At 35.3% G+C, this 21,033-nt stretch overlaps 2 protein-coding genes across 2 annotated transcripts; one reads left to right on the top strand and one right to left on the bottom strand.

The window, feature by feature from the left end:
• The first annotated feature begins 7,001 nt into the window (after positions 1–7,001).
• LOC125206287 lies at positions 7,002–7,547 on the top strand. The gene is made up of 2 exons (XM_048105563.1): positions 7,002–7,323; positions 7,438–7,547. Exons 1-2 carry the CDS (start codon positions 7,002–7,004, stop codon positions 7,545–7,547), a joined length of 432 nt encoding a protein of 143 aa, XP_047961520.1.
• A 3,873-nt stretch (positions 7,548–11,420) lies between these two features.
• Positions 11,421–12,974, bottom strand: LOC125203314. The gene has a single exon (XM_048101630.1). It carries the CDS (start codon positions 12,850–12,852, stop codon positions 11,488–11,490), a length of 1,365 nt encoding a protein of 454 aa, XP_047957587.1. The 5' UTR covers positions 12,853–12,974; the 3' UTR covers positions 11,421–11,487.
• Between the last annotated feature and the right edge of the window lie 8,059 nt (positions 12,975–21,033).

Raw genomic sequence — 21,033 nt, 5'->3', positions numbered from 1 at the left:
TTGAACTGTGTAAAGAATTAAAGCAATCTCAAGTAGGGGTACATTACATATAATATTTGAAAATCGAATAATCAATCTTAATTAAATTAAAATGTATTCCAGTCAAAATAATTGAAATAGATTAAAGGCCAAAAATTGGAGGAGTCATCTTAAATAATTGGAATAGATTTAAGTCCAAAATTTTCAAATAAACCTAGATGTCTAAAAATATTAGCAGTAGGCAAAGGGTGGTGGTGGTGTGGTCACGGGGGAAATTTAGCAGAAAAATGTGTAGAAATCACGTGAATTCAACACAAATCACAATCTCAAATTAATGGATTATACTATTTAATAGAGCTATTTCAGTTTCTTTGCTACATTTGTCACAATAGTTATGCATTTCTATCAGTACCTTATTATTTGCATTATTTTTGGGGAAGTTTTCGATATATCTCCTCCAATTATTTCTGCATCTGCCATTTCACAAGATGTCATTTTAAACTATATAATTCTTCTTTCATCAATTTATTGCATATACGATGGGAAATATAAATGTAATCAAATACTACTACAGTAGAATATAGCATAAAACCTCATATAAGGCAAATATATTTTAAACCCTAGTCTCAAATTACTAGTGTATAAGTATTGGCAGAGAAGAAAGTGGTTATCTTTAATAAGACAAATTGAGTACGATTTACAAACAAAAAAGTCTCAAACTATAAGCAATATGCGCTCATTTTGTAGGTTTCGAGATTTTGTTGTAACTGTCATTATTTTTAAATATTAGAACCAAAACGAAGTAGTCTTTGAGTTATTTAAAAATATAAAATATATAGTCATATCTGAGTACAAAATTTGGGAGTCAGAAAAACAAACGCAGATGTTAATACAATAGTTTGAGGTATAGTTAATAGTTTCTTATAATTGGGAATATATTTGTTATTGTAAAAACTAAAGAACATTACTATAAACTAGAGGGTGTGTTTGAGTGGTACGAGACTCGTCCATCCTTAATTAAATATGGTCAAGGGATCAATCCCTGCCCCTGCTTTGAGCAGCCTGCATGTAATTGTAGTAAGTAGGAGTATATTTTATTTCCATGCAATATTGTTTGTCATTATGCGATAAGCATTGATTAAATAGAGTATATGTAAAGATTTTATTTTTTTGAAGCGAATATGTAAATATTTTTCTCAGACAATTTCTGTATTTATATGCTACTTGTCCAGCACTGAAACTCATGTGAGGTGGTCCCATGGAGGATAGATGCATTTAGGCTTATCATGATTTTCAATATTTTCAAATTAGTTTCTGAAGACAAACATATGTAAGTAACAAGTTTGATTTTATTTGTATTGAAAACTTAATGTATGTACCGTCCGAGCAAGAGTAGGGATTAAAACCGGTGGTGCAAAGACACAGATAAGGAATGACTCTTATATCTGAAGCAGAGAGGAATATGGATGAATTCAAAAGAGAGAGATTATGAGGATATGTAGATTTGGGGTTGCATATTCAACTCATACCAACAAGATAGCTTTTTTTTTTCCGACGAAATAATGTTAAAAGTGTTTGGCCTTGGGAAGTTATGAAATGGGTGATCCTACCAACAAGATGCTTTTTTTTCCGACGTCCATCTCATAAGAAATAATGTTAAAAGTGTTTGGCCTTGGGAAATTATGAAATGGGTGATCCTCTGGTGAGCGTGTGAATGAGGACAAAACACACTGGAAAGATTTGTGTTGGTATTGTGGGGATAGCCATCAATAGGGAGCCAGATCGTTACAAATTTAGGTATCAGAAGTGACAAAATTCCATATGGTTCCATCTTAATATAGGAGTGGTCCATTAGACTTATATAATGGTTCAGTGTTTTCACCGAAGTGGAATATTAATTGTTATATTTATTTATATTTCAATTGCCAACACCCGCCTTTAAGGTGAATTTTGAACGGGTTGGACACTTTTCTTTTTAGGTTGGACCAACCCTCTATTAAACTGATCCAAATCTAAAGTCCAAATATACTGTTAGGTCAGATAAAATTGGCCCCCACAATCCACGTATCGGTGACTAGATCTGAAACTATGAAATGAATCCATATAATTCTATCTTAAAACTAATTGATTATAGAAAGAATGACTCATTATACTTATATAATTACTATTTTAGTATTAATTTTATATCGATATTAAATCCTATTATTATTATTATTTAATTATGTTTCAATTGGCAACATGAAAGACGCAGTTTCGATTATCCTTGAACGTCACATAAGTTGGATCGTAAATAAATTTTACGTTAGTATGTTTAGCCCTATCATATCATGAAAATTAGATTAATTAGCCCTATCTAATTTTGGGAAAGAATTGAGTTAAAATATAACGATGTCAACGTGTGAGACAGATGCAAGGCCAAAATGTGGCTATTGCTATTTCAATGATATGCACGAGATTGGTACCATATAATTAGCTAAACAATTTTGACTTCTCTTCCTTCATCTCTGTCTATCTCTCTCTCATCTACACCCATTTATACTAGGAGACCTACAAGTCACAAATCCCATTAATCATTTTATAATTAAGTTGGATTTATTTTAAAAAAATATTAATGCCATCGATTGATATATGCATATATATGATGAAGGCGTACGAACACATCAAGTATTTCTCTCTTACTAGTTTTATTTTGCTCATGTAAATACATACGTATAAACGATTATTATTGCAGCTCGTGTGCCTTTATTTCTTTTTTTTTTGGTCAAAGGGGGCAACTTTTTTTGTTTCTTGTTCTCATCCAATAACATATATGGCTTCTTCAAAAAGATTTGGATCCTATGTTTGTCCCCCACAATGTGAGGATATTTGGACTCAGTTTTTCCCATTTTCAAATACTATGCAATTATCACTAATTGTGCGCCGAAAAAGAAGAAGAAAAATATGAAAATTGGAGGGCAAGTGGAATTCATTATTTTTGTCGGTGGCCTTTTGTAGTTGATTTTTCGTGATGGAAATGCGATCATCATCGCAATAACTTTACATGTTTATTATTACGTTATTTTTAGTTCTCACAATAGAGGATGACTCTTGCATTAACTCGTATAAGAATTGATTTTTATTAGTCCCCTTCTTATTCTTGTACTTATAGCACTATATTAGTAATAAAATTACTAATTTTTTTGTACTCCTGTACTTTATTGAACTTAAAAAATCACCACCCTAGCTCCAAGATTCAAATCTATGTAAATTTCATTTCTTTTTTTTTTTTTTAATTTAGTAAATTATACACCAGATTTAGTTATTTTATATAACATGTGCAATAATAAAAGAGGAATTGCAGATTCATGATAAGAAGGTGATTTATTCGATACCCTCAAAGAGAAACAATTTTGTACTAGTATAAATTCTATCGATCTATCATAATATGTGTGGTGGCGTATGCATCATAATGCATGTGTCTGCCCTTGATTGGATATTAATTTGTCGAAATATGCTATGCCACTGATGCCAGATTTTCTATGGAGTATTTTGTATCCCCATTCTCATATAGTGAGTATGTTTTTAATTATTATTATTATTATTATTATTATTATTATTATTATTATTATTATTATTATTATTATTATTGTTATTGTATGAGTGTATTAAGATTTGAGCATCCGGTTGGATACATTCGTAGTAGTGGAGTACTCCATATGTGTTTTGAATTCGAACTTAGTTAAATTTTATATAGTTATACTAATATGATCCTATATATCTCCCAATTACTTACTTATATTTTCATTTATCGTATTTTTTCTATATTTATTTAGATATTTATTTCTTGTTCAATATTTGTTTCTTGTTCAATAAGTAAGGGTAGTAGTATTAGAGTATTATAAATAGAAGAAATTGTTTATCATTTTATTCAATGATTAATGAAATATTTTCTACACTAAAGATAACGTGTGTTTTTCATTCCTAATTTTGGATTCCCTATCCTAATTGGATGCCGGAGTATTCTATCAGTCGCCGAATTATCTGTCCGACAGGAGCTAATCTAATGACTAAGATGTAGTCTTAGTTTGGAATTGCTAATTAGTTAGCAATTGATCACTCCTCTATTATATCAAATATAATTAAAAATATAAATTTATCATCCAAAATTCGTATAGTTCCGCCTATAGTTACTCACCTAAATTAATTCAAATTTATGGAGTTTTAATCATAAGTTGTTATATAAGTATTTAATACAGTATCAACCAAGAATCTATTGTGTCTAAAGTCCTTAAAAATTTAAAATTGTACTCCCTTTGTCCCATAAAAGTTGAGACAATATTTTTGGGCACGGAAGTTAAGAATTTATATTAAATAAATAGGAGAGATGAAAAAAAGTAGGAAATATAAAAGAGAGTAAAGTAAATGATAGAATAAAAAAAGGATGATTAGATGTTTTGTCTTTTGTTAAAAAAGTAAATGACTCAACTTTGTTTGTACAGACTAAAAAGGAATACAACTCAACTTTTTTGGGACGGAGGGAGTATAAAAGATTTATCTATTGGAAATATCAATATACACAAATTTAGAGCATCTCCAATAGCGGCTAGCCCACCGGCTAGCCGATTCGCGTCGCTAGCCAGTCGGCTAGCCGAACTATTGGAAACGGCCAGCCGCATTTCGGCGAAGAAACCGGCGATCGAACGCCGATTTGAGGGCGCTGGCCGCCATTGTGGCATGCCGATCGGCGAGCGATCGGCCAGCGCCCATTTTTCATTTTTTTTTTGAAATTTTTTGAAAAACTATATATACACGATTTTAGTTTCATTTTCTAAATTTTGTACAGCAACAACGAGTCCAGTCCGGTGACGGCCGGATCAGCGGCGGACAGGCAACGCCGGGGTGGGGAGGTATGCCCCAGATCTTTGCAATGGAGATGATGGGGATGATGCCGGTATGGCAGGGGAGGGATGTAGCCCGGTATGCATCCCGGGATGCGGGGGGGTCACCGGGGGGGACACGGTCTATCGTCCCTCTCTTGATTTTTTGACGGCTTCGTCTCACACGTCGACCCAAGTGGAGACGCAGTTCACTGGGGATGACCTTTTGTCATTGCATGAGATGAGGATCGATATCGGGGAGGCGGACACTCCCGTTCCAGCGGGTCGGGCCGCGCCGAAGAAGAAGAAGAAGACCAAGGGGAAGAGCAAGGTGGTCGGCGAGTCGTCGCAGCCCGCTGTTCACGACACCCCCACGCGGAGGAAGTGGACGGAGGATGAGTACGTCGGTGTGACCAAGGCGTGGTTGTCGATTTGCGACAATCCGCTAGTTGCGAACAACCAGCAGATCGTCAACATGTGGACTAAGATTAGAGCAGCCTACGGGAGGAACTGCCCGCACGAAAAGGACTACAGCGGGGAGGAGTGCCGGGAGGGGTGGGAACGCATGAGGGCTGCGGTCGGCCGATTTTCGGGGTTGTACACCAACGCCCTCCGGATCCGACTAATGGGCGGATCGGGAGGAGGACACCCGGAGGATAGCGTAGAGTCGGTTCCCCTTGCCGGGGACTTATAAGGAGTTCACCTTCCGGGAATGCTATCTGGTGCGAAGGACTCGGAGAAGTTCCGGGCGGGGTGCGACGCCAGGTGGCCGAAGAAGAAGAGGGCTTCGAACTATTACGGCGGATTACAACGGCAGCAGCAAGGCGGATCCCACGACCTCCCCCGGATGCTGAGGAGTTTCCGTCCCCTCCATCCTTTGCTCGTCGCCCACGCCCGGCTGGCCAAAAGCGGGCGCAACGGGCAACAAGGGGAGGATCCCCCCATCGCCCCCAGGAGGTCATCTCGGCATCCCCCCCCCGTGCACGTACACCTTATTCTCGCGTCAAAAAACAGAGGAACGGATGTACAAGGTCTTCCAAGAGTGGAGGGCCGCAACTGACCCTACGGAGAAGAGGTTTCTTCAATCGATGCTCGAGAACATGCAGGTGGATTTGGATGCCACGAGGGCACTGGTGGGGGGCTCAGACGCGGGCTCAGATACCCCGGGTGGCGGCGGCGACGATGAGGAGTAGAGAGCCGCGGGGCTCGTGTGTGGAAGCCCGTTTTTTTAAAAAAAAAATCATGTATTTTTTTTTATCTATGTACCTTTTTTTTAATGAAATGAATAAATTTTCCCGTATATGTCTCGTAAATTTAATTCCGTAATTTATCGTAAATTAAATTCCGTAAATGTAGTTGTTTTTGAATTATTTTTATTGCACCTAGCCTGTGGCTGGCCTTAAGCTAGCCTATTTGATTAAAATGCTGATGTGACAGGTGGAATTTTAGTGCTGATGACGTGGCAGGGAGAGAGAGTGGCTAGCTTGTGGCTGACCTATTGCCACTGGAGATGCTCTTATCATCTACTACTACATAAATTAATTTAACTACCCATTTTCAATAATTAGTGTCAGAATACGACTGTGCATTAGAGCACTAGCAATGGAGGGCCGATGGGAGGGCCTTCCCCATCGGCCCCCCATAGTGGAAAAGGGGCCGCCGAGCGCCCCCTCCCTCTCTCTCCCATATGGCCGATTTATCGGCCCTAGCCGTTGAAAAGGGCCCTCCGATCGGCCTTCCATTGTGGAGGAAGGGCCTTCGGTCGGCCCTCTCACCTAATATTTTTATTTTTGTTTTTTTTTTAATTTTTGTTTTTTTTGTTTTTATTCCATTTCTTCCACTATAAATATACCTACCATTCTTCACTTTTCCACACCAACATCTTAAATCTTCTCTCTATTTCAATACATTTTCTCTCTCTAAATACATTAAATCAATGTCTTTCGGTAGCGATTCCGACGATGAAGTCATAAACCGAGTGGTGCAGCGAGTCCTTGCAAGGGCAGCTCGACGTCAGGAAGAAGCGAACAAGGAGGCAATTCCAAGGCCAATCCATCGCCGTCAATCTGTCGACCGTGCCACACTGAGGCTCACAACCGGCTCTACGTGGATTACTTTGCCGATGACCCACAGTGGGGCCCGGCGGTTTTCCGTCGGTGTTTCAGAATGCGGCGAGAGCTATTCTTGCGCATCGTTAACGGGTTGTCGGTGTGTTACCCGAACTTCCAACAGCATTGGGATGCCACCGGAAAGCCTGGGTTGTCACCTCTGCAGAAGTGCATGACTGCAATTAGGCAGTTGGCATACGGAGGTTGCGCCGACATGTTCGACGAATATCTTCACGTCGCCGACACAACTGGTCGTGATTGTCTGAAGAAGTTTTGTAAAGGCGTGATTGAGACTTTCGGCCCCACCTATCTGCGGAAGCCGACCGCACAAGATTGTCAGTTCCTGCTTGATTTGCACTGGAGGGTGCACGGCTTCCCGGGTATGTTGGGAAGTATAGATTGTATGCATTGGCAGTGGAAGAACTGTCCGACCGCTTGGAGAGGCCAATTTACGAGCGGGTTCAAGGGCACACACCCAACCATCATTCTGGAAGCCGTTGCCGATCAGCGCCTATTGATTTGGCATGCCTACTTCGGTGTGGCCGGGTCGAACAATGACCTTAATGTTCTGCAATCCTCGCCTCTGTTCAACGACCAGTGCTAGGGAATAGGCCCCTTGGTTAACTTCACCGCGAACGGCAACCAACATCAGATGGTGTATTACTTGGCGGACGGCATATACCCAAAATGGCCCATTTTCGTGAAGACGATTAGTTGTCCAACTGAGGAGAAAAGGAGTTATTTTTCCCAACGGCAAGAGGCGGCGCGAAAGGATGTGGAGCGGGCTTTCGGTGTGCTCCAATCGCGTTTTGCATTGGTCAAAGGTCCGGCGCAATTCTTCTACAAGGGTGATATCATCTACGCCACTATCGTATTGTTGGAACATATATACTAAAAAGCATTTTTCGAGTTTATTTTGAATTTGATAAATTGCTTGTATATTGTAAACATTCTTCATTTAATGAGAATAATAAATATTTTCTTCATACTGAGTATTTTACTTTAATGGATATTGACCGTATTTAATTATATATTAAATTATATAATTAAAGCGCCGGAAAGTAAAATCAGTCTAAGTCTTCTACATTGAAGGTTGGGTCGTGGAACAGGTCATCTCAGTAGGTGGCCCAACCGGTACCTTGTAGAAGTAAAACTTTTTCACAACCTAGATAGGCTTTGGCTACCTATCGTGAAAGGTTGCAGTGTCCATCCGAAAGTCGTCTTTACCTTGAGAATGACTAGTGACACTGGTGTGGTAAAGCATTGAATGGATCTAAAGTATAGACACGTCTTTGTTGCTATCTACTGTAAGACGATGTCTTGGAGATTTAATATTTCCTAATCTTTGTAATAATATAGGACACACGTTATTTAATCATACGCTGCTTTGACTTATCAATAGGTGCGGGTTTTTCGTAACCCAATATTCCTGATATCTTGGGTAGTAGTAATTAATAACTAGTATGGTGTCAGTTTTATTAATACATTGAATCGTGTGCCTGCGTGGTTTGACTATATCCCCAAGAGGTGTTCGAGAGAAGTTCTATTATTGGAAACCCGGCCGGTTTGGATTTAATCAAAGAATAAATAGAAAAGGAAAAGTATATTTTAAATATACATCTCGTACTAGACAAACTCTTGGAAATAAAAAGATATTAATTAATTTAAAGTCTATAGCAGACTACAAATTAATTAATGGATATAGAAAGTCTTAGACACGGGAAATAATATATTAAAGAGGTTAACCCGGATTGCTTGTAATCACGGATTGGATGGACGGTCAATATTTCTTCTATAGTGGCACAAGAAATATTCCATTGGCCTTATATTAAATTATGGGTTATAATTTAATTAGTAAAGAAGGTCCAATAGGGGAGGCCCAATCCAAGCCCCATAGATCCCTAACCTAGCCCATCATAAACTCTATAAATAAGAATGTAAGGAGATGAGACAAAGGGAATCACAAAACCCTAGCCTCCACACTTGGCTTTCTTGTCTTCTCCTTCAAGATTCTTATAATTTCTAAGAGATTCCTCCCATAAGAAATTTAGATCTATAGAGTTAAGGGTCATAGGTTAGAAGATCTTTGGTCTTGCATTCACAATCAAAGTTCAAGATCTACACGTGGAGAAGTAGCAAGCCACTTCGATTCTTTGGAGAATCATTATTGTAAGTATTCAATAACATAATTTAATTTAAATTATGTGATTAATTGCGCAATTATATGTTTCTACATGTTCAAGCATGAAATTGAATCGACCCACATAATCACCTAAATAGATTCTTATGTGGATTTATTTGTTTTGCAATTTCCGCTGCGATTATCCCCTCACAGCCCGTTGCGCCCGCTTGCTGTCCAACCGGGCGGGGGCGACCAGCAAATGAAGGAGGGGATGGAAACTCCTCAGCATCCGGGGGAGGTCGTGGGATCCGCCGGCTGCTGCCATTTGTAGTCAGCCGGTATAGTTCGATCTACGCTTCTTCGGCCACCGGCGTCGCACCCCGCACGGAACTTCTCGGAGTCCTTCGGCAACAAAAGCACTCCCGAAGTGGAACTCCTTATACGTCCCCGCCAAGGGGAATTGACTCTCGGCTATCCTCCGGGCGTCCTCCTCATTACGCCCACTAGTGAGGCGACGGAGGGCGTTTGCGTACAACACCGAAAAATGGCCGACGCTAGCCGACCATTAAAGATGCTCTTAGACAAATGCTGGCGTGGAATAGGAGAGCCCAACCATTGCTAATGCTCTTAGCCCCCACCTCTCATAATATTATGGATTAGTACTACATTAAGTCAATAATGCTTTGATGTGAATATGTATATATATAAAATCGTCAAACAAAAATCGAATTCTGCATTGAAATGAAAATTTTGAATATTACAGCTATATCATTATCAGGTTATAATAATAACAATTTAATACAAGATATACATCATATAGTATTTTTCATATATTCAATAGATAAAATCATAAAAGGTATAGTATATACTCCATTATTCAAAATTTATAATCAACAGTCACCTTTTAGTTTTATTTTATCAGCATGGTATATCTATATTTCGCGATAAATTACGAATTTAATTTGGAGTTTTCTGTACTAGGTTGTCAGTATATTGCATCATTTTTTTTCAACAGAAGATTTAGGTTCTAAATCAACCCACCGACAAATGTGGCATTTAATTTACTTGGTATATGCTATATACTCCAGTACATTGCATTTAAATTAAATTTGATACTGTAATATTTTGAACGGATTAAATGAGATATTAATGTTTAGAAAATAGGCAATCCGGAAAACGATGTTCGATTAACTATGCCAATCTTGAACGTAATCAGGAATAAAATTTTGTGGACTCAAGATCCTAAATTATTGCTAAAAAACTGTAACACAACATTTTAAAATAAATACTACTCTCCTACATAGGATATTGGAATTAAACTGGCGTAGAATGGAGAGTAATTGAAATTAGTGAAAGGTTAAAAATCATAAGCTAAAACGAGATGGGCATAAAAATAATAATAATAATAATAATAATAATAATAATAATAATAATAATACAGTAATAATAATATTAATAATAAATAGGGGATTATTTAAAAGCGAAAACACGCGGAAGAAAGGAGTGAGCACGTGCTAACAATAAATGGTCGCATAGCTTAGTTGCTTCACATTCAATCCGTGACTTTTCCGTCCCTCCCAATCCTTAATTAATTCCATTTCTATTTTGTCAAAACAAAATTATTTAAATATGAAGCACTATACTCCGTTTTACAAGTAAGATACAAGAATGTTGCTGATTCTCATGTTAATATATATATCAACCACTCCAAGTTGAAGACAGATCCATAAAATAAATTCACAATTTGTGACAAGTTATTTTTAAAATTTATTTTTATTTAGTAGTGATCGAAAATTAGGTTGAATATGAGGACTGGAGATCGATTACTTAATTGCCTTCAAAAGTGTACATAAAAAATTCAACGCTTTTGCTTTTATAAATGCTTAATTATTACTACTCCGTACGATTTACGAGATTTTCTATGTTATCCTAATTCAATGGTGCTATCTAATAGTAGTAAACTCAACATTTGTGGTCAAAATTTGATCCAAATTAGATTTATTAAGGCGGTGATGAATACAATTTGATAGCATTAATTTGAACAGATACTACTAATCTAAGCGCGGACCTAATTTGACTGTTACCCATTCAAGGCGACAGTTGGTCACTCACACAGCTCACACAACCATATATATCACTTATTTCCTGACTCTGTTTTTTCAGTCAAAATAAGTTTTAATGTTGTAAATTTAAGTAGAAACAAATTAGTTAAATAAATGTCGAAATCAATTAAAAACCACCATAAAATATAAACGAATCTTTTCAAGAATTTAACTAACCGACATTGAGAATTAAACATAAAACAAGAAACAGTGCAGTGCAGTTGTTAGCCCATGCAAATTAAGTGAAACAAAATTGATTTTCTAAATCATCACTGTATTATCAACAAGTTCTATAAAGTATTTAAAAGAAAAAAACAAATTCAATACCGACATTCACTATAAACTGTAGAATCTATTGGAAACGAGCATAATTGGGTGATTAAGGCGGAATTAACATCCAAAGTGGTATTCTTCCCGCGCCTAATCAACCCATGCTTACTCCTCAACAAATTATGTGAACCCGACCCGCTGAGTGAACTCACCTCGCCCAGCGACTCAGTTGACACGATCAAGTTCACTTCCTTCAAAACGTAGTCGTTTCCAACGAGTTGGTTGAAAAGACTCGACTCGCTCACCGGATTCTTCTTCTTGACTTGTTGATGCATTGTAGCCCTCACAATATTAGTCAACATCTTGTTGCATAATCTCCGAATCCCTCTCGACCCGCCCATTAACACGCCCGAGTCGACCCAAGTTTTCTCCGAGTTTCTCTTCCCATGTCTGCCCACGGCGGTCACAAGGACCGACTCAGGGCTCTGAGTCCTGACTCGGCCGAGTGGGTCACCGAGTATTAAAAACTCCTTCACGTCCACTAGCATCACATGCTTGAAATTCCTCCTGACCCGACCCAATAGCATCGGGTAGCAAGCCCATCTCCTTAAACTCATTGGAACATGATCCAAGAACCCGGATAGCGAGTTCTCCGGGTCGAGTTCCTCCACGTCGAAACCCGCTACCGAGCCGTAACTCAACCGGGCCGACTCGTTTCCGGTGGAATTGCTTCGAATTCTCCGACCCCAGATTGGTTCGCCGCTTTCTCTCTCTCTCCTGCTGAGTTTCGTGAAATGGGTTACATCGAAACTCGCTGAGGAGTGAGAGACATTGCTCGATTTGTAGCGAGTTAGGAGGTGGAGGAACGAGTCGTTCTCTTCGAGAATGGCGGAGTCGAAGGCGGCGGTTTTGGAGGGGAATAGGAGCAAAAGATCGGATTTTGAGGCGAGGGGGGAGCGGTGGAAGAGGCGGAGGAATGATTTCAAGTCGTCCCGAGTTAGAGAGTGGAGTGCATGAGCGACGACGAGTTCGGTCATTGCTCTGGTGCCGCGTCTGTAGAGAGTGCCCATTCCTTGAAGTGCATGCGAGGTGTTGGAGGAGAATTGGGGGGATTTGGAATTGGAGATTAGGTGGCGGCGGCGGGCGGCGGTGGTGGTGGTGGTGGCGGAGGGGAGGGTGGAGATGGTGAAGAGGAGGAGAGTGGTGAAGAGGAGGAGGAGGCAGATTGAGATTGTGGACTGGGCTCTGTGGATTAGATGTGATGAATTTGTGCGCTTGAATGATGAGAATTGATTGAGATTGTTGGATTTTCTGGTGTTGGATTCTTGGTTTTGATCTTCTTCGGGGAACAAAACGAGGAGGAATCCCATTCCCCAACCTTCGCCATTGCTCCTGCTCTTGCTTGTCATTCCCATCTCACTTTCTCTCTCTATACCACACACACGAACAAAAGTTTCGATCTTTACCTCATTTTCTCTTTGTGCTCTCTCTCTCTCTCTCTTATTTCTGGGAAGATGAGTTTGCTAAATGCGTTAAAGTTCAAATAAAGGGGTTAATATGAGTGTAAGTAAGATTTAAGAAAAGGTGGGAACTTTCTTAAAGAGTGATAAACAAAGAGGGGAATATAGAGCTTTTAATGATTAGACTTTAGGGGAGAATTTCATTACTATTTTATACTTTTACCAAATTTACTCCAACTTTGTTGTAGTAGTAGATTATTAAGGTCGTTATTTAAATAAATGGGATTTACTTGTTGGGTAAATTTACGCTGCGCTGTTCATAAACTTATCCAATAAAAAACTAGTAATAAACGTTCATATCAAAATTTCAATCCACCTTTTAGCAACAATTTGCACTTATTCAATTTTAAGATTATTTTTGTATAACATTATATGATGTCATAATCTAATATGAATACTTATTGTAGGATAATATGTTATAATATAATTTCCTAATTCACTATGTTTTACTAGTGTAATATGGAGTATTACATATGGAGTATTACTAGTGCAATCCAATGGTAAGATCCAAAAACAACAAAACTATTAAAAGCATTCGCTGGCTTCTAAACTAAAAAAATTCATATTAAAAGAGAAAGCAAAACAACAAAGCAAACATCAAAACTCAAGAGAACAAGCTATAAGCTAAGATCAACGCATCACTGAGAGAGCAAACAAGCAGATCAAAGCAACCAAATTCTTACCCTCCGCCCAATTTCTGAGGTTGCTCACGTATGTGAAGATTCTGTTGGGATAGGGAAACTCGGACACCAACTTTTAGGGCATCCACAATGGGGCGAAGGATGCGACACCCTAAGCCCCGCCCTATGCTCTGCCACGTCAGCATTCTATCCTCCTATCCTTTCACCTGCAATGGGGCGGACTATAGCCCACCCTATAGTCCACCCTAAGCATTTTATTTTTCATATTTGCAAACATATCAATTAGCAAGAATAAATATAAAAATACCACAAATTAAAGGCAAATCCTATTGTCAATATTTATTTTTTATGCTTGCAAAAATGAAAAATCGTCGGAATTCACTATTGAATTTAGAGAGAAATTGAGATGAGGAAGAGAATGGAGTGAAAGGTGTGAAATGAACTAAAAAAATTGGTGATATATATAGCAGAAAATACAAAAAAAAAATTTAAAATGAAAAATGTGTTAATAGTCCGGACTATCCTCCGCACCCCCTGCAATGTGGTGAAGGATAGGCCAGAGGATGCATCCTCCGTGTCATAGTCCGCGGATGATGCATCCTCCGCGGAGGATAATGTGTACCCCTACAATGGCGGGCTAAGGGGCGAAGGATGCATCGTCTGTCGCATCCTCCGTCTCATTGTGAATGCTCTTAATCAATGATCTAAGACGCCGTGGTCTTTCATAATCTTTTCCAATAAATCAAGTAATTTTTGTCTATCGATATAGTATATCTTACATGTCATTTCCCCTATTGATCTCCAAAATTTATCAAATTTTGGTGGATACTACTATTATCCATCTAATATGCTAGAATCGTTGTGTGTGAATATGTTAAAAAATACTACTCCCTTCGTCCCAACTAAGTTAAGACATACTACTAACTTTTAGACACCGAGATTAAAAAATTGGGTTGAAAGTAGGAGAGATGAATAAAGCATTGTAGTAAAGGTAAAAAGAGAGTAAAGTATATAGTGAAATAATGAGTAATTGAATGTTTTGTCATTTGTTAATAAAGAAAATGACTCAATTTAGTTGAGACATCTCATAGAAGAATATGACTCAATTTAATTGGGATGGAGAGAGTTTAAGATACATACAATAAAATCTACATTTGGAGAACCTTATAAAATCATTCAATCTTTAGAGAGACAGAAGGTTAATTTCTTTAAAACTAACCGTTTATTTATACTAGTATTTAATTTTGTAATATAAGTACTATTTCTATGCATTTTTAAAATATGTAGATGCACAATAAATTTTGATTTCTAAAGCGAATTGGACTAGTTAATTCTAACCACAAACATATATATAGAATGACACAAATCATAATTTCAGTCAAATGTGAATAAAAATTTATGTAACAACAAAGACCGACCGAATTAAAAATGAGTTGAACTAATGCAAAATTTCATATTATTGAACTATACAATAGTAGTGGTGGCATCTTAAATTACAATCAACACACCGACACTCTCTTCAACCTATCCATCCTCTTCTTCTTCCACTGCAAAGGAAACAATAAATAGAGTGAATCTAGTCTATTATATTCACAAAATTTACTACACCTTTACCCAAATGGCAAAATCTAATCGATTTCAGTGGAGGAATCATGCTTCATCCAGCAAACAAAATTGATTTACTTGTCAAACAAAAATCAAAAGAACATAAATTTTATGTTTAATTCATCCAGCAAAAAATGAAACAACGTCCCCACAATTTGATAGGGCAGTGGGAGACTAAATTCAGACTGGATATTGTACTCTCAATTCAAGGTACAACTCTTTTATGAGCGTGGAAGAAAGAATAGTAGTAATACTATTAATTGTCCATACTTTCATAATTTTTCTGATTTATGGTTGGTTGGAAGGAGAAAATTCACATGCCAATGTGGTTAATAAATTACTTGATTTCATATTCAAGCTGTAATTATACGACAAGATAGTTTTAGTGGTTAAGATAATAATATTTGATTGTGGCGTGAAAATCAGCTCGGTAGGAATAAGGTATGAACTTATACATAAAAAATTAATCAGTTTGAAAGTTTTAGTGACTTTATTTCGCTTGAATCTTAATGCTGGTTGATTTTTTGAATTATGCATAGTACTATATATTGATAATTTTATTGATGATTGACGATCATTTTTGTGGAAACAAACTACTCCTAGTTTCTGGTAGGTTATTCCGGTTTCTAAAGAAAGAACATTAATTATCACTATTATAATTATTTGCATATGCAAAGGCGTTGGAATTTGGATGATCCTTTGACTAATAGAGTAATAGTAATAGTTGTAATCATCCACGAAACATGTGCCAACATTCTAACCATATTCATTCACTTAATTATTTTAACCTAGTACCTATCCTTTTGGAGCTGTTTGTATCGACATGTTCAAATAAAACTTCTATATTAAAAAAAAAAAAAAAAAAAAAAAAAAAAAAAAAAAAAAAAAAAAAAAAAAAAAAAAAAAAAAAAAAAAAAAAACTACTCCTATGTTAATAAAAATTTGTATAATGAGGTCCCCAGAGCACAAGTCCCTTGTGAGCTGTTTACATCATGATAGTAACGATATTACTACATATCAGATTTTTGGTTATTATATGGGGCTGAGCATGACACTTACAAATCATAATAAAAGGGTTCTTATTTAATTGTGATTAATTTAATTAGAAATCATGATATTGTGAGAATTTATCGATACACTCTACAAGTATATATGGCAATTGATGAACAATACGTCAGAGATTATGATTTGAAGAAGGGGAGTCTCGTGTACGCTACATAAGATTAGTATAATTAATCCTTAATAAAATAAATTAATAGTACTATGTACATATTTATTTTCTTAATGAAGTATATGTATGACCGCAGTTTTTCATATGATCATTTTAATGATGATCCCATAATTTAACGCAGCCAACCATTTTGATTTTTGTATAACCTTATAGGAGTATATAATAATTTATCAAATATTATTTTCAATTTTGAATTCCAAATTATTTTTATGCGAACAAGCTATTGAGCTATTCTAAGCTATAATAAATTTTAGGAGTGACAATTACTTGTAAGTAGGGGTGGGTAAACGGTTTTCAGTTAATCGGTTAACCGAGAACCAAATTGAAATCGGTCGGTAATCGGTTAATCGATAACCGACATTTATAGTTATCGGTTCGGTATCGATCGGTTATCGGTTATAACCGATAACCGAATTAAATTCAATTTTAATTTCAATTATATATTTATTTAATACTAGAAGAAATTATAATTTACTTTCAAACTTTGTCACAATGGAAGAAATTGTAATTTATATTTAAATTTTGTCAAAGTCTCGTATTGCAATGTAAAAAAAAGTCCATTTAAATTTGTGTCACTATCAATTATAGTATTATACTTATAAATTTATATCTCAAAGTCAATAAAAAGTTTAAGCATTACTATGTTAAATATAGAATAACCCTTCACTTATTATTGGAGAAAAGTTTTTAAATTATAGATCATGTAAAGTTTAAATCTTTTAAAGTGCTTAAACAATTTATGTATTACTTATAAATAGGAGTATAATAATAATAATTAAAGTAGATGAAAAGTTAAAACCATAAACAATTTTAATTTCTATGTAGTATCTCATGTTACTGTCCTTTTCTCTTTATTCATATATGGTATAGTAACAAAAACATGATAATACTTTAAGCTAATGGTTAGCTTAGCCTATTGCTTGCCTTTCTACCAAATTTCCGAAACAAGAACTCACTTTACAGTTCATCCAATTCTAATTCAAGTCGGTTATAGTTTGTTGTCAAATTCTTATGTTCGTCCAATTCTAATTCAAGTCGGTTATAGTTCATTAGCTTATAAATAAGATTTACTAATCTTTTTATTAGTTCATACTAAAATATACATTACTCATAATTATAATTTAATGCGGAAGGTTGCACCGAATGTACCTAAATGTAGCCCTTTTGGCAATACACATGCATATGTATAAACCAATTCGGTTAGTTCGGTTATAATCGATAACCGACCAGTTCTAACCGAGTCGGTTAATTAAGTAACCGAACCGAAGATCGGATCGGTTCCAGTTAGTTTTTTGATAGAATTTTGGGGTCAGTTAACCGACCGAATACCCACCGCTACTTTTAAGAATATCATATTTCTAGACTATTACTAGTACGTATTTATGAGGCATTCTTGGCATAGACATAAAGTTGATCACAACTATATAAATATTTGATAGGCTATGTATTAATGTGAAACAGTAAATTAATATATTTGAAGCTCATATTTATTGCATATACTAGGATGAATACTTGTAAGATTGTCGTTATCAACAATATTAATACGACGTTGTTACTTTCACAAAACAAAGAAAAAATTAAATGTGTATCTATCATCACAGTTACGCATTATGGTTGTATTAAAATATTGGAAGCTATCATGCGCATACATACATTATTTGATACTACTACTATATTGTTGCGTAGTTCGAGTAGCTTTAATTTTCCTTTTTAATACAATGAAAGTATTTGGTCCCATTAGTTAATGGTTCCGATCCAATCCAGATATACCTACACAAGTTAATGCTGTCACGACTTTAAATAAAAAAAACTCTAATTTCTATTTTTGTAAGTTTCATTCATTTTTCCCGATAATATTACTTATAGAATATCTCCACGGTTGAAATAAAAAGAAGTTTTTCATCAATGTTTTAAAAATCGGATCGGCCGGTGAACCGGTGAGGCTACTGGTTCACGGTTCAACCGGTCCGACCGATTCAATCACTGGTCAAACCGTTTTACCTTGCAAATATATATAATTAAATATATCCATACAAACTATATTAAATTTAATGAGTGATAAATTATAATTAGTAATATATAACAAAAACATATACTATTAAACTTTGTATATAAATTAAATATGAAGAGCATTTAAAATAAGTGAATGATAAAATTTAAATAATAACTAAATACATAAATTATTAATTAGAATAACTAAAAAAGTACAATATTTTTCATATATAAATAAATAAAATTTATATTAATTTAAAAATATTTATGTGGTGAAATAATATTATAGACAATATATAAAAATAAACATGAATTTTTAGTTAATTTGGATAAATATATACTATATTAGTATTATTAGTTAATACATAAATTAAACATGAATTATTAATAAGTTTGGAGTATTATTTAGTATATATGGAGTAATAAACTATGTTAATAATATATATACTACAAGGGATTTTTAAAACATTGTTTTTCATTGAATTTTGTGTTGAAGAGTGTCGATAATTGGTAGCGTACGAGCACTTTAACAAACATTAAGTTATTATTACTATTTATTTATGTTTTGATACTAAAATATTGATGTCAAATGTGTTTTATTATGAAATGGAATTACAAGACTTAACTAATTGATGAATCCAATATATATGGCCTCTCCATAAATCGACCTAAGTAACTACACAAATTATTAAATTCTTGTACTTATTATGCCTAATAAAAAAATTAAATTCCTATTTTATTATAGGAGTAGTATATATGAATATAACCAAATATTACTCATTCTCGATATAAATATATATACACCTATGTGATAGACATAAATGACACGTGATGCACTCATATCACAACATATCACCATATTTTCAATCCATCATCCACAACAGCCCATACCAGTTACCACCACGCACTCATATGACCTTATTTTCAATCCATCATCAACGGTGATCCATACCACCACACACTCATATCACAACATATCACCACATTTTCAATTCATCATCCACGACAGCCCATACCACCACCGCCGATGACCCATAACCACACATAATGCTCTGGGTGGACTGGAGCATTTGACCGGCTCTTATACCAATTTTATAACACCTCGAATTGAACTATTTCCCCAAAATAAGGCTACTACTAATATTATAAACCACATATTTTGTCTTATAATAAAATAGTGTATATGCACTTATACCACAACAGCTTTATTTGTGAATTAAGATAGTTTTAAAGTAAGGGGTTACCCCAATGCGAATCGAGTATGGAGAGACAGGAATTGTGGAGAATATATTTCCAAATCTCATAGTATTTGACTTTGTCTTGACAGGGGTTACAACTTTACGCATTTACTGTATTTTTTAATAATGACCAATTATTATTTTAAAGAATTCAATCGTATCGAAGTTAACGAGCTTGTTTGTTAATTCGGTAATCGGTTGCAACTTTTTTACTAAATAATTTATGTTGCTATTGGGCCTCAAAAAGAAATTAAAGGAGTTGGTAACTGTTTGTAGAATATTAATTATATTGGGCCTTCTATTAAAGTACACTAGCTTCAAAGCCCAATAGGCAGAACTGTGTTTCGGCTTATTTCTCTCGTCTATTTTCTTTCTTACGCATTCTTTTCACTCTTTCATACTCTCTCCCTTTTCAAAATAAACATTCTTTCATTTTAGGAAATCGACACCACATTCTACTAAAACTAATTTCACTATTTTTTTTTCTCTTATTTAATTTTTTTTTCATCTTTCTTACTTTACCAATTTTACATTAAAACACATTTCACTTGCAAAGTTTTTATTTTTAAAAAACGAAGGAATTATATTAAATCTTAAACTATAATTGTTCAGCTAAAAATTAGATTATTTTCTTCCAAAAAATTAATGTCATTGTAGCTTATTGAAAGATAGTATTATGTAAAATTATACATGTATTAAATCACACTTGCACAATATTGAAATATTGAATTTTTAATCTCAGCAGAAAGATTTATACTATCAAGGAGAAATTATACAATTTTATATTCCTAAATAATAAAAATTTAATTGTAATAAAATCATATGAAAAAAGAGTAGAGAAAAAAATAGTGAAAAGAGAGAGTGAAGAGTGAGATAATGAGACTATGACAAGAACGCAGTAAGGAAAAAGAAAGTGTTTAATACCTTTTTTAAGATTTAGGGTAAAAATGAGAATTACTCCATTCGTATTCAAAAAATATAGAAACATTTTAAACGACACGAGTTTTATACATAATTGGTAAAGTAAGTGAGAAAAAATTGCAAGGTAAGTGAGAGGAAAAGAAAAATGAGTAAAGTAAAAAAGAGGAAGAGAAAAAATAGTAAAAGTAGAGTTAGTGGATTGTGGGGTTCATTCTAAAGTTTTTACTTTAAAGGAACGGCCCAAAATGAAAATAATTAATATTTTTAAAAAATGGAGGGAAAATTAAATATCTCAAATGATTATTTTAAATTTAGAAATCTTAACGAAATGTGTAAAGTACTCCTAGGGGTGGGAATACGGATATTGGGTATTGGGTTTACCCGTACCCAACCCGATACCCGATGGGTATTGGATACCCAATATCCAATTTTATGGGATTGAGTATGA

This window comes from Salvia hispanica, chromosome 2, assembly GCF_023119035.1.
Source record: "Salvia hispanica cultivar TCC Black 2014 chromosome 2, UniMelb_Shisp_WGS_1.0, whole genome shotgun sequence".
Lineage (NCBI taxonomy): Eukaryota > Viridiplantae > Streptophyta > Magnoliopsida > Lamiales > Lamiaceae > Salvia > Salvia hispanica.
The sequence above is the reverse complement of the archived record's forward strand: the minus strand, read 5'-3'. Positions and strand labels throughout refer to the sequence as shown.

What these genes read in the sequence shown, in the direction of transcription:
- LOC125206287 (XM_048105563.1), top strand. Translation starts at nt 7,002, where the DNA reads ATGCGGCGAGAGCTATTCTTGCGCATCGTTAACGGGTTGTCGGTGTGT. An exon ending in GAGGGTGCACGGCTTCCCGG is followed by an intron (nt 7,324 to 7,437) that starts GTATGTTGGGAA and finishes TCATTCTGGAAG; the next exon opens with CCGTTGCCGATCAGCGCCTA.
- LOC125203314 (XM_048101630.1), bottom strand. Translation starts at nt 12,852, where the DNA reads ATGGGAATGACAAGCAAGAGCAGGAGCAATGGCGAAGGTTGGGGAATG.